The 14,925-nt window shown below is 32.9% G+C and overlaps 1 protein-coding gene across 1 annotated transcript; it reads left to right on the top strand.

Moving 5' to 3' along the window:
- The first annotated feature begins 7,011 nt into the window (after window positions 1–7,011).
- Window positions 7,012–13,602, top strand: LOC144843440 (uncharacterized). The gene is made up of 7 exons (XM_078700225.1): window positions 7,012–7,081; window positions 10,086–10,322; window positions 10,697–10,853; window positions 11,236–11,351; window positions 11,984–12,235; window positions 12,754–12,813; window positions 13,379–13,602. Exons 1-7 carry the CDS (start codon window positions 7,021–7,023, stop codon window positions 13,600–13,602), a joined length of 1,107 nt encoding a protein of 368 aa, XP_078556351.1. The 5' UTR covers window positions 7,012–7,020.
- Window positions 13,603–14,925: the final 1,323 nt, after the last annotated feature.

Raw genomic sequence — 14,925 nt, 5'->3', positions numbered from 1 at the left:
AAGCCAATCCCTCGTCTTTACCGACATTCCCTATGTATGCAGTTCATATGCAATGGCGTACAATCCCGTTGATGAAATGGTTTATTGGGCGGATCCCGTAAACATCATGAAAATGGCATTAGATGGTACAAACTACGAAGTTGTTATTGTCACAGGTTAGCAAACTGATTATTGATTGGTTCATGTTAGATTGATCTTAATTCTTGCACAGCTCCTTAACCCAGTTTGGTACGGTATCGGAAATATCTACAAATAAATTAATAATAATAATAACAATACAAGAATAACATGGCTTACTTCCCTTATCTTACTTCCTTTATTTTAGGAACATATTCGATGACATTAGACGTGGAACGGCAGAACCTTTATTTCGTTGTATATGGGTTCAATGAAATGAGAACCTGTGACGTCAAAGGACGAAATGTCCAGAGTTTGTTTACAGCAGGTTCTGATTCAGTTATTTCTATGGATTTTGATGAAAGTTCTGGGTAAGCTAAACATATTCCGATAGAATATACATATATGTAAGCTATATTGCTTATTTCATTATTGTTTTTATGGTGTATATAAGGCTAGCTAACAGTTGACACATAAATGAATTAAAGGGTAGCTCTGGGTTTAAAATGTCTAATTATATTACAAAATATAAACTTTGCAAAAACATTGATTGAAGAGTTAGTTCAATTAACAAATACGATAAAATGGAGATTGAGGAGGTGTTGAGGAACGATTGTTCCATTTTCATGTGTAAGGTGTCAAATTAAATGATTGTTGTACAGTAGTTGTTCCAGTACGTCCATACAGATATGTTGTCTAATAACATATTGATACTATTTAATTTTAGGTATATCTACTTTTGCCTTCGTTACTCTTCTATTCAAAGATTTCATCGAGACAGCCCGTCAAATTCATCTTTCGTTGTGACTGGAATTTGTGATGGCCTTTCTGTGGACCCAACAGGTACACTGAGATTTACTGTTTATACTAACAGTCAATAATGTTTGTGTTAATACTAATTCAATCCAATTATTTTATTTCGTTAGCATTATGGCTCGAAATTTGTCTTACTTGTAATATATAAAAACAAAATGAAATAAGATAAACCAAATAAACATAATATAAAACTATACACAAAAGTAAAGCAATATAATTTGTACCGTAGTTCATTTAGGTATATATATATATAAACACAAGAGGCAAAGAAAATTAATTCTAAATCGCCCGGTGATATACTGAAATTTAATTAATTAATTTGAAACGATAAAGATGAGGAAATCTGTGAGAATGAGAAAAAGTCGCCCCAACCGAGACTCGAACTCGGACCGCCTGCTTGATATGCAGATGTCCTAACCATTAGACCACTGGGGCTTTCACGGTATTGTTCGAACTCGATTGGATAACGACTCTTTAACATTCTCGGCGTGGTACGGCGGAACAGCACTAGTCCTCAGTTGTACGCACGCGCAACAGAGATCAAATTGATACGCCCTCATCTTTCAGTATTTTTATTCACGAGGCGGGATCTCCGAAGAGATATATATATATATATACTGCTGTACAAATAGCTAGTTTATAGTGGATTCCTAAGCAATCTTGTTACACCTTTGGCGTTTCATATATTTTTTTCTTGACCTTCATGACAATATGTACATAATTTTTTAGAGATTGTATACGATAATAAAAATAAATACTGTTCAGAAACAGAGTTTTGAAGGTTGTCAAGTATCATCCATCCATATTTAGTTTTCAATACTAACTGGTACATTATCTTCGTTTAAGGTCAAATAATATTCTGGACGGATGTAATAAACACAGAAGTGTGGTCAGTCAATTCTAATGGGAGTAACAAACAGAAGATCGTGCCAACGTTTTCCTATCTAGGATCATATTATTTAACGGTTATTGGAAACTTCTTGTATACGCGGGAGAATTCAGGCAGTATGTTTAAATACACGTATGCAGGCGACGCCCTTGGGGCAGTTGCAGCACTCATTACTACACATCCTTTTGACGGGCTACATGCTATTGCCACCACACAAACATCATCTCAAGCAATAGATAATGCACTGGGTGAGTTTGAAACTATTTAAATATGTACAAATTAGCTTGGCAACAACGTATATTCAGTACTTTCTTCGATTGCACTTTTTGCCTCAGCTCTACTTGGCTACATTGCCTACTTCCCCATTATAATTACATAGCATGATGTACCTCTACCACAAAAACATCCCTTATTTTGTGTTGAAAATGTTCTAAAAAAGAGGAAATAATGAGTTAGACATAAATTTAAAATAATTATTATAAGTTTATAACTTGGAAAGATTGTTAGAACACAGTGTAGACTAAATACAATAGAAGGTAAAATATTTTTTTAGAGACAGAATAACCTAGCAACAAAATATCATCATATACTTTATCATCCAAAATGGGGAAACTCGTTTTGCATTTGATAAACACAGAAATATGTAATTTAGAAATGTATAACATTTACAGGTAAATCCTGTGCTTATTACAAGCCGTACAAGCATACCAGTAGATGTCAGTCAGATATCAACAATTTAAACATTGCACAAAGCTGCATAAGATGTGGAATAAAGTGCCTACACGAGGATGGATGTTTGGGGTTTAGACTCGACAAGCAAGGCTGTCATTTGACAACAAATACTACTGTTGAAAATTCGCAAGCTGTTCGTTTTGAAGTGGAAAGTACTGAAATTGAAAGTGCTGAAATTGAACCCGAGAGTATTTCTTTCGACAGTTTTGTTCCATGATATAACATATTCGTTTATGACAGTCAAATGATTTATTACATTCGTTATTTAATGTCCGGACCGGAATTTTAAAATGAAAATTAACAAAATACAAATGACAGCATATAAGTGTGTTATAAGAATAATATAAATGAAAAACATTCGTATTATATAATCAACTGATACAGTTTATCAATTTAATTCAAGACGGCTCGTTTCGAAGTGGAAAGTACTCCTATTGAAACCATGAGCATTCTTTAGGAAACATTTATACATAAAATATTCGTTACCAATAATTGTATGGACATTTTTGTAAATAACTAGCTATCTACTGGTTCATTTCATTTTTCATTTCATTTCATTTATTTCGTCTCACATAATAACACATAACAAAAAATAACAAACAATAGAGAGAGAGACAGGATTCCCAAAAGCGAACTAAATCAAACTATCAAGTGGGTCTCCAAAGCAAAACATAATCATCCAACAATAAAATACAAAATTACAACATTAAAAACAACGTGAAGATTAAAAAGTGGTCGGAGATGGTTGAATATAGCATACTTGAACTCCTTCTGACTGGAGTGAAAAGTAGTAGTAGCATTCATAGTGTATTTCCAATTAATTAATTTCCAAATTAATGTTGACATGATAGCGTTTAAATTTCTTTAATTGATATACAAATGAAGGATATCATTGTTAATAAAATATCGAAGAAAAAAATTCTTTCAATAAGCTACTAAGCTAAAATTTAAACTAAATGTTTGGTAGACATTCGCTTGGATATAACTTGGAACAGCTATAACTGACGAATCAAGTTTCAGAATGTCATTCTACGACAAGACACCGAAATAATTGTATTAGTAACAACTAGAAAGGCACTCCAAGAGCGCATACCTACGCCTATTGTAAAATTCTCCTACATAAGATTTCTCTGGTTGTGTGTGTCGTAATGCTGTGTGTGTGATTTAGGCTAATTTCACTACAAGCATGCTAGTTTGGTGTAAAAGTCTTTCAACTAACAATAGTTTCAGTTTAGTTGGGCTCTTTTAGTTCCAATCGTGTTGAATATTCATAAAACTTGGCTCATAGAAGGCGGATCAGCGAAGTTAATCAAATTAGCGAAGGTTAAGCCCTACAATGCATTTTGGCTGGATGTAATGAAGGCGTGGTGCGTATTCGTGAAACACAACATTCCTATGAGCACCGAATCGATATGTAGACAATCACTCTGGATGAATGACAATATTAAAGTCGGCGGAGAAAGTATCTATTATAAAAACTGGAGTAATCATGGGGTGAATTTTATAAATGATTTAGTTGATAGACATGGAATAACTCCATTTAAACAATTTAGTAAACATCATAACCTTAACATAAACTTTCTTCAATATGAAGGCCTAATAAATGCGGTCAGACAACATACGTCTTTAAATCAAATTTCTCCAAAAAGAAAAATAAATAGTCCATTACTACCTTTTAACCTTAGCGTAGTTATTAAAAATAAAAAAGGATCAAAGCTAATTTATAATACTCTAATCAACTCCAGAAAAAAACAATCGAAAGCTAAAATTAAGTGGGAGAAGGCATTGGATACTTTATATGTTGATAAAGAGTGGGAAATTATTAATACCATGTCTTTCTCACTTACTATGTCCACACCACTAATCTGGTTTCAATATAAAATTGTGCATAGAATAATTCTAGGTAATAACTCCTTTTTGTTTAAAATTGGGAAAATTGACTCACCTTTATGTGCTTTATGTAAAGCAGAAACAGAAACCTTAATACATATTTTTGCACAATGCTGTGAAATTAAAATATTTTGGAGAAAGGTTAAACAATGGTTGAAATCATATTTTAATATAAATGTAATTATTAACCCCTAATTATGCCTTTTTGGAGTTAGAAAAAAAACATTTAAAGCCCTAAATACTATTTTACTAATTTGTCGACACTACATATATAGCTGTAAAATGAGAAAAATTAAGCGTAATATTGCACGATTCGTGAATGAGATTAAGTTACACGTTAAACAAGAAGAATATATTTTGAAAACTAAAGAGGAGCATCAAACTTATTTAAACAAATGGAGTCCTTTCTTGGAAAAACATGAACTTATTGACTGGTAACTTTGCATTTAAAAAAAAAAAGACTTAGTATTGGTTTTTTTTTTATATAATGTATTTTAATCTTGAATTATTTATAGACTTTTATCGTCTGTTTATTTAGTAAGTAGGCCTAATAACTATTTATTTGAATAAGAAAGTTATATGTTTAGTTAAATTATTTTTTAATTGAAATATGCTATAAAAAAAAAATTTGACAACAAATTATTTATAGATTTTGTTTTTAAGAGAAAAAAAAAAGTAGATTTATATTTATTACATTATGAAATTATTTATATTTTGTTCTTAAGAGAAATGTATATTGTATATTATTATTAATAAGAAAGTGTTATTATTTTAAGTTATTTTTTAAATTGAAATATGAAAGTGTTCAATAAAAAAAAAACAAAAAAAAAACAAAACCAAAACAATAGTTTCAGTTGACTAACAATAGAACAGGAACGCCACAAACAAACGGGTGAATTTGAAAAGAAATAGGGTTTTTAAAACTACTCTTATCAAAAAACCTGTACATTAAATCAAATTATGTTTGAAAATTACAAATCACAAATTATAACTCTTGCCTTTTGTACAAAAATACTAATAATAGTCTTTTAGGAGGGCTTGTGTCATCAAAACTTATACGTTATGTTATGTTATTAGATCTACTCGCAGGCACCAATTTACACTTTTCAATTTATTAACAATCATTTTCTTAGAGATAGTAAGAAGAACTTTCTAATCGTTATTGTATATTGTACCATCAACGTTGTGTTGTTGTTATATAACAAAATTAATTACCATGTAAACAAATATTTATTACAGTTATAAAATAAATTAATTGAATGTATACTTATTTGATGTGAAATGTTCGTGACGAATTACGTGACATCCTGAAATACAAATTGTTAATAATCAATAATTCTTCGGCGTAATGGTTGTACACATTGTACACATATTTGATTATATTTCAATAGATATTTCATTGACTAGATGGTACGCTCTAGGTGGTACCCAGAGATGGTTCTCGAATACACATAGTAATTCAGCGTAAAAAAAAGGCAAATGTACGTACTACAGGACTATAAAATACATGTTTACATTATAACGAATAAATACACACGGTGATTCGTATGTAGTCAACTAAAATTAGCACCTGGGAATTACTTCCGAAAGAGAAACTTGCGCTTCAAATGGCGACCAAAAATATACCTAAAGTTTATCCCCCAAGGGCCCATACATTTACCTACTTATGTTATACGAAATATTTATACTGTGAGACTGAGAGATTGAAATGTTCCATCTATCATTTTTTCGTAAAATGTTTCATTAGAGCAAATATATACATTCTGAATAAATTGGTGAAAAAAACAACTCTTTCTGTCTAGGAGATTTTGAGTAATTTCACCCTAATTTGCGTATTTAAGCTAATTTGCATATCACCGGGATGAGTGATAGAAGTATCATTATGTGACCAAATTTTGATCTCTTATCATATGTGACCAAATTTTGATCTCTTATCATATGTGACCATTTAAAAAACAAAAATCTCTGTTTGAAATTTGTTGCACTCAACATGTTAGATTGCCTAACTGGGAGACTGAAAGATTGGAATGTTCCATTCATCGCAAATCAATACATTTGTATAAACGTATATTAAATCTATCAAATAGTATTTTTTAAAAGAAAATCGGCCGGTCTTCAACATTATGATTCTGTACTCGAGCAGTTCAACCGGTTGTTCAGCTATTAAAAACAATTATCGTAGGAGGAGATAGGAAAATGCGAAACATTCTCGTTTTATTGTGTGCGGGTATTTTCAAGATGGACATCCATTAGACAGTGTAAACCACGATCGGAAAACACCCCTATTTGGGGCAAATCGTTGAACCTAAATTCGTTTTAATTGTCAACAACTAATTATCTAACTTAATTTAATTAGTAAACAGGGTTACATCGGGTGGTTAAAATCAGTATCGAAAGTACGAACTAACTTTATATACCATCGAGTAAAAATTCTAGAAGTAAGGCGCGATTTACCGAATTTTGCCCTTAAACGTAAATTTATATATAGTTAATACATTGTTTATACGTATGACATTTCAATTTGCATTCGACCAAGGAGCGCAAAGCACAACAGAATGAACATCAAATTGTTAAAAATGAGTTATTTCAGAATGATTGTGTATTATCTGGTTTTAGTTTGTAGAACCGCAAACTCAAGTGAGTATATTTTTCACTATTTTTACATTTTTCTTATATTCTATGGGCTAGAAAATCGATTTGGAAAAAGGGATTTGAATTTGCTAATGAATTAAAAACCCCGAAAACGCTTTCAAAACGGGTGCATGACCTAAGAATGGGAGAGGATTTTCCAATATAATAAAATGCATTTGAAGCCTGGTAAGGGCATTAGTCTATCCTGTAAAAAATGTACTATTACACAATCGTTAAATAGTATACAAATAATGAATGTTTATGAGTGTAATGGTACAAATAATGGCATGAGGTGAATGATGAATGGTTATATTTCAACGAGGCAATAACCTTTCATCATTCACCTCATGCCATTATTTGTACTATTACACTCATAAACATTCATTATTTGTTTTATATAACATCTAAAGAGATTCCTGTCATTTGAATCAAATAAAAGGTAGGCCTAGCCAAGGCCTACATTTGATTCACATTGATTAAAAAAGTAACATAATATTATTATTTATATGGATTTTATAAACGCACCTACTGTAGTGTTAATTATGTCAAAAAACGACCAAACAATCCTAGGCCTAGCAAGGCTAAAACGCCTGGATTTTGTAGTGTTTACAGTAAGTTTCCAAGTATCACAATAAAGTTCAAGTTTATTTATTATATTTATTATTATTTATTTATATCATCAATCGAATGTGGATTTACAAAAATGTCCCAATTTGTAGACTCAATACAGCACTTGAGTTCATCAATCGTCTCATCAGTCCAAACTTTAACTTTCTTGATTTCAGGCTTGCGTTGTTACAGTTTCTGCTTATACTTGGGTATTAGGTGAACAATACTATGATCTGATTGACCCAGGCCTGCTTTAGCGTTTGCTTTGTAAGCACCTTTAATACTTCCATGTACTGTTGATAATGCGGGAACGTACCTTTAATTTCACAAGCGTTAAAGTCTCCAAGTATAAGTTTAAACGCGTCAGGTGATTTTGATTCGCAATCATTGTTAACTTCATAGATAACATTTGTAGCAACTCTAGTATCAGCTGTTGGTGGTATATAAACCAAGGTAACATACATATGGCTTATTTCGCGTGGGAGATAGAACGGCCGGAGTGCTACAGTCAAAAGTTGAATATTTTCAGAACATATTCGTTTCTTGACGGAAATGTTTTTACACCAGCGATTATTTACATACACGCATACTCCATCAACACAATTTTTCCCGGACTCTATAGATCTATCAGCTCTGATACAAGTAAAACCATCGATTCTTGAATCACATTCTGAGTCACTATCTTTAAACCATGTTTCAGTGAAACACATCAAATTCGATTCTCTGAACTCGAACAGATGATCCGTACATGACTTCAACTCGTCAACTTTATTTCGAAGTGATTGTGTATTTCCTAAGATAACTGAGGGGAGTGGAGAATTAAACTTACGATTTCTAAGTTTAACTCGAATTCCTCCTCTTCTTCCTCGTCGCCTAGGTTTCTTAACAGCTTGATAACGGTCCACGTCACTATCAATGACTTGATCGACGTGTAGGCCCTGGCATCCTGAAGACGACGACGACGACGACCAAACTTAAAGCCTTGGCTTAATGCGTCCTCCTCACACAATTGTATTTATTAATTTATGTTTCTGTTCATATTGTATTGTAGTGTGTGAAACAATAAACTTGAAACTTGAAAAAAAAAATTGTTTGGGTCGCAACAAAAGCAGTTCTTTCCGTATATACACAATACGCGCGTCATCGTTACTTGGGCTAGCATTTAGCGAAAAAGCGAAATTTCTCTCCCAACAACAGGAAAATAAAGAAAAGGTGTATAACTATAGAACTTGACACCTTCATCTTCAAAAATAACACAATTCCAATAGTAAAGCGTAATCATACAGATACGAAAATACCAAACAATTTAACGACAAAAATCTGCCAAGTGGTCGCCACGGTGCGGCGCCCTATGGATATACATAGGGAGATCTGATGATAAGACATTTTGTGTAAAATCGAGTGAAATCCCGATAGCCAAGGCTATCTGTGTCCCGTTAGGACCGGGATGTCTGCCCATGTTGCAACCGGTCTAAAACGTCTTCCTTCTTGGGCCGAAACGGCCCACTCTGTCGCGGAAGATATTTAAATTAAATAATGTATTATTAATTAGGATGGTATTTATTTGAATAAACGCCTCCACAATAAAACACATTGAAAATATTCGCCCCCACCCCTCAACCCAAATATCTAATAAACGCCCATCCGCATTTATACACACAATATTGTATTATATTTATAATAACACAATTATACTATTTGTAGTATTCATCGCACTGTTACTTACAATTTACCAAGCATTTGCTATTCTTTTTTACCAATTTTCATATTGCAACCTTTTAATACATCTGTGAAAGAATATGCAAATTTCATAAACCACCCGATACGTCCGGCAAATCTTGTTTCTGAAATAAAACAATAATAATGAGGATTCTTAGTATAACTAAAATTGGTAAACGTCACTTTTATTAGCAACCCCATCGAGTAGTATACAGTATATGCATTTTATTTTGTTGGTACATCCTTTGGATGTCTTTTTTCGGTATCGAAAACCGAACTGGCCGGAATGCTTCGGATTGCTTATTTCCAGTTCTCTACTTTGAAAGAGATGCAATTAAAAAGAAATATTTTTGGAGTTTAAATCTTTCAGCACGCTCTTTCTTAGTGCGGTCAAAATACAAAGTAATTTTAGGAAATAGATTTGAATTAATTCTAGTCTAATGCTCTGTCTACACTACCAAACTAAGAAAAGTGCGATGTACCCAAATAATGGAAGTGAAATGACGTTGTCGTGTCCATATATGGATATATGGATATGGGTACATCACATTTTGCTGTCACAAAGTTTGATAGTGTAAACAGAGCTTAACTTAACAGACGTTATATTCACAAAAAAATGTTAAAACTAAAGTGAATTTCCTATTGTAGACAAGTAATAATCAAATTGTTCTTATACTGACAGAAACTGTTATCATTGTAACGTCTATAGCTGATCTATCGATAAGTTATACCTATACCGACACAGATGGGGACATTTCCGAGGACACAGTCGGCACTTTGAAAGAACTACCGATAACTATAGCTTATGTATACGAAATAGCATTTGATGCCAGCACTGAGATGATTTACTGGGCCGACCATAGTGCATTAAAAAAAGTATCGTTAGTAGATCTCAGTGATGAAACTGTTCTCAATAAAGGTAAGTTTGCTGGTGCTGCTATATAGGAAGGTTAAAGTAAAAAATGCAGAAAAGTGCAATCAGAAATAAATCCTTTAAAACTGTTGCAAAAAAAGAATATAACATAACTGTGATCCAAACAAAGATTATATAAAATATGGATGAAAAAAGGCGTGCGTAATTGGTTTAGATAGGCTTTGACTTTTTTCATTACCAATTCATTCTTCAGAAATAATATTAAATACATTTTGTTGAAACAGTAATTGTTATTGTATGTTTTCAGTAGTGACACAATTGTAATACTAGTATTTAAAAAAAATGTAATGGTCTTTCTTTCACCATGAATAAAATAGCATATTATGCCATTTCCTTCATGCTTTTACCATCCCTTTTAGCTATAAGAGGAATCGACATAAGTCCTCATGAAAGGAAAATTTACTACGGTGACGCTTTTAACGGTATGAACGTATATGACATGGATACACAGACTGATACGACATTGTTCAGTGAGATTGCTATAATTATAGATGTACAGGTGGATTACAACAATGGGTAATTTTTAATTATACAGTTTTACAAATTATGCAGATTGGTGCAGTTGTAATTGGTTCGTTGAGAGGCTTATTATGGACCGCCAAATTAAGCTCTTAAATCTTATCTTGGTAGCTCTTTCAAATATATTTTCTTCCGATTTGTAATATTTTAAACACGATGGTGTTTTAGTTTAGAGTAGAACTCCAACTGGGGAACATCCACACATACTGTAGGCATACAGAAAGAACCAAATAGTACCAGCAAGGACGGAAGAAAGAAAACGATACCAAAATACCAAGAAAACCATACAAAAAAAAAGAATTTGACATACCAATATACATTCATATTGGTGTAATGTTATGGTGTTGACAACATTTACGACATGTCAATGTTTCTCTAGATACGTTGTGTACTGCGAATACAGACGCAACATCAAATACATTTTGCCAAAAGCACTTATGGAACGAATACAAGTTACACAAACCAGCTGCGACAGCTTGACAATCGATACAACAAGTAATAATTTATCATAAATTATAATAATATATAATAAAACTAATCAGAAACAAAGTTTAGGTAGGGTATTGTTCACCCAGAAAATCAAATTAATCTAGAAGCAAATTATGTTCAATCCGGAGATAGACGCAATGGAAAAACGGTTGTGTACATAACCGTCTGTTTCAGATGTTTCGGACTATACCAAATTATCCATTTGTCTCTAAGAAGGAATACTTTCGTTGATATTATTTCATGTGTAAACATATTTTGTATTTAATTATATCGGTAGTAACCACAGGAGTTATGTCATGTCATTATAGTGTTTTAGTAATAAAATAATTGTTTAAGTTTAGTAATAACTGAAGTGTTAACAGGGCCGAATGGATCCCTTGTCTGAAGTACATGTGTTTAGACACAAAGTTCGTACATATATCTTATTTAGATCTGATTTTATGCTCATTTTATTTAAATTGGCGGCCATTTTGAAAATTTCAATATGTGGCAAAAAATTAAGTTTCAACAGGGCCTAGAGTCATCAGAAGAGATTGATTAGGATATCTGGCTATGTTTCTTGGCCTTATTTCAGATTTGTGCCCTAGACTATAAATAAAGTAAATTAAGTAAACATTTCTCATGCATTTACTATATAGATATGAAAATATATTGGGTAGATCTTGTGGACCGACAAATCAGATCAATCCGCTATGATGGCATTGACAGCATGTTGATTCTTGCAAATTACAGTGGAGCTAACGACGTATCTTTTAACGCACTTGCTCAGCATATTTATGTGAGAGATTTTGACTACGGTATTAGCAAATACGACGTAAATGGCAATCATCTTGGTATAGTTGATCCAGTGACAACTTCTTCTGAGCAAGATCGTTTGATAGTCGAAATAGGTACGTGTTAAATAAACCGGCATGACTGACAGGAAAGTGTTATTGTTGCGTAGCAGATATTCATTCATTCTTGTCAGATCCGAAAGGCCAGCGTTTGTCTACAAATCGTTGGCCTAGGACTACTTAGGCAAGTTTACGCTGTTCGCTCAGTGCGGGTGAAATCAAATAATTGCTGGCGACAATTGTACACTGCATAGTACATGGGTTGTCTTTTGCTATCCAATGAGAAGACGTTCTGCGCCATCAAAACTATGCTATTATATGGATCTGCCCGCAGCACTTGTACTTTGCAATTTATAGTATATATTATTATCGTTTGGGCCGGTTTAGAGTCTCTGAAAATAACTTTTGAAAACAATTTTAATAAACATTCAGTTCTATTATGATATATTCAATTTAACCATACAAAATAAATCCATCTATCCACATAGAATTTCTTTACAATGCATTTGAACAAATCTACTAAATGTAACCAGTAATTATGTCATTCAAATGTCTTTAATATTGTTTGTATACAGTTGATGCAGGACACTCAAACAGCGGGTCAGTAAATGAAGACCAAGAACAAAATATGAAATGCAAGTTTCTTTTTATTTAATTTTATTGGTAAGATTATCCAGGGTGGTTCTAGAATCGAGGGAGGGAGTTGGGATGGAAGTGGGATTGGTTATCAGAATATCGAATATACTGTACTGCAGAAGGAATTCGGCAGATGCAACTGCATAATGGAGTTATGACGCTCATTCGTCTGTCCACAACGACAGGTCTGAATGGTAACCCCCTCTTTTCCACCGGGGTACTTCCCTACTAATTACACTAAACAACAAAGACAAAATATCATTAAAATAACTATTTTAGAAAACGCAAATAAAAATATTTTTATTTATATTTTTTATTTATTCAATTTTCTGCCATATACAATACAAAGAAGACAAACAATATAAAAGTCAAGGAAAGACCAAACAGGTGCTAAACACCTATGCTAGTTGGTCAATCCAGTACAGAGCACAGAAATAAAAAAAATACATTCTACAATTAAAGCATCTAGCCTACAAGAAAGCGGCCAACTACACACATTTTCAAATATAGCACGTGTCTAAAATGCAAAATATTTTATAAAGTGTCTTTTGAAAATATTTATAGGTGAATCCTGTGCTTATTACAAGCCGTACAAGCATACCAGTGGATGTCAGTCAGATATCAACAATTTAAACATTGCACAAAGCTGCATAAGATGTGGAATAAAGTGCCTACACGAAGATGGATGTTTGGGGTTTAAACTCGACAAGCAAGGCTGTCATTTGACAACAAATACTACTGTTGAAAACTCGCAAGCTGTTCGTTTCGAAGTGGAAAGTACTCCTTAACTTTCTAGGCGGAAGTATTTTCGAATCGTAAATTATTACAAATAGTTATCTTGAGAAAAGTGATTTACCTTTGATGATCTCGTTATTATGAATAACACATTTTCTCATTGTTTCTTTTCACATGTATAATATTGATTGTCAGCATTATTGCTGTATGTGGACAATTTACAGTTTCGGCATTTGCCTTTAGATTCAGTATATTTCGACATTACATTATATTTTTCCCCGTTTTATGGATAAAGCTATATTCACACTTGTTCCGTTTCACGAAATAGAAGACAGCCGTGTTGTTAAATAATGGAGAATCATAATAGAGAATTGAACAGCGGCCGTCTTCCGTTCCATGAAACGAAACAAGTGTGAATGTAGCTTTATGTGCTAATAGGAAGCTTCATTTCATGACGTGCTACTCGATTACGCAGTTGACGAGGAAAAAAGTCATTCCGCGAATGCCCATGCGTTTCTGCACATGCTCATATGTTTCTGAGCCTGCGCATTAGGGGGTTGTTTAGGCCTACTCTATAGCTGCATAGAGTGACACGTGATGAAAACGTAAACTTCCATAATAATAATAATCTGTTGGACCACATCTTGTAAAATAATAGGAAGTTTACGAAACAAGGCGGTAAGATAATGACGACAGTATACGGGAATCACGATTAGTTGAATTTAGGATCCTCCCACAAAAGAAAATGTGCATGCGCTAGTTTGTATTCAGTCGTCGACTGATATTGATTGGACCATTGAATGTAGAACGAATGTTACAATGCAATTTATTGGAATTTATTACAGTTATAAAACCAGATTAAAGTAATTTAATTTAAAAAGAAATAGTTATGTATTGTTAGGATTAATGGAGTTTGGACTTAATCAGTTTATCGCGTGGCAAGCGGAATAGAAGCATATTCTAATCAATAGTCGTTAGCAATAAGAGAATGAACATACACCACGATTGAGTTAGATAAATTGTGATGGTGCTAGTTACAATCCGTTTTGTCAATAGTGACTTTACGAAACAGGACGGGAAGCCACTGAACAGTACTCATGAATAAGTTATGCATGAGATTTAACAAAATAGGCGGAGCTTAGCGTGAAATTCCGTCGTTTTAACTTTTTGAGGACGATAAAGTTGGCATTTTCCCGTTTACGGAGAACGACTAGAAATATGGTACATATAACCTTAAATATACAGTTCGGATTAAACTTAAAGGTGGAATTTTCGAAACTCTAATTAAACATTTTAACTTCTAATTTAATTGTTAAACGAAATTACATTGTTATTGGGTTAAAATGACTGTATTAAAAGCAATACATTTTGAGCGG

Source organism: Antedon bifida, chromosome 5 (assembly GCF_963402885.1).
Source record: "Antedon bifida chromosome 5, ecAntBifi1.1, whole genome shotgun sequence".
NCBI lineage: Eukaryota > Metazoa > Echinodermata > Crinoidea > Comatulida > Antedonidae > Antedon > Antedon bifida.
The sequence above is the reverse complement of the archived record's forward strand: the minus strand, read 5'-3'. Positions and strand labels throughout refer to the sequence as shown.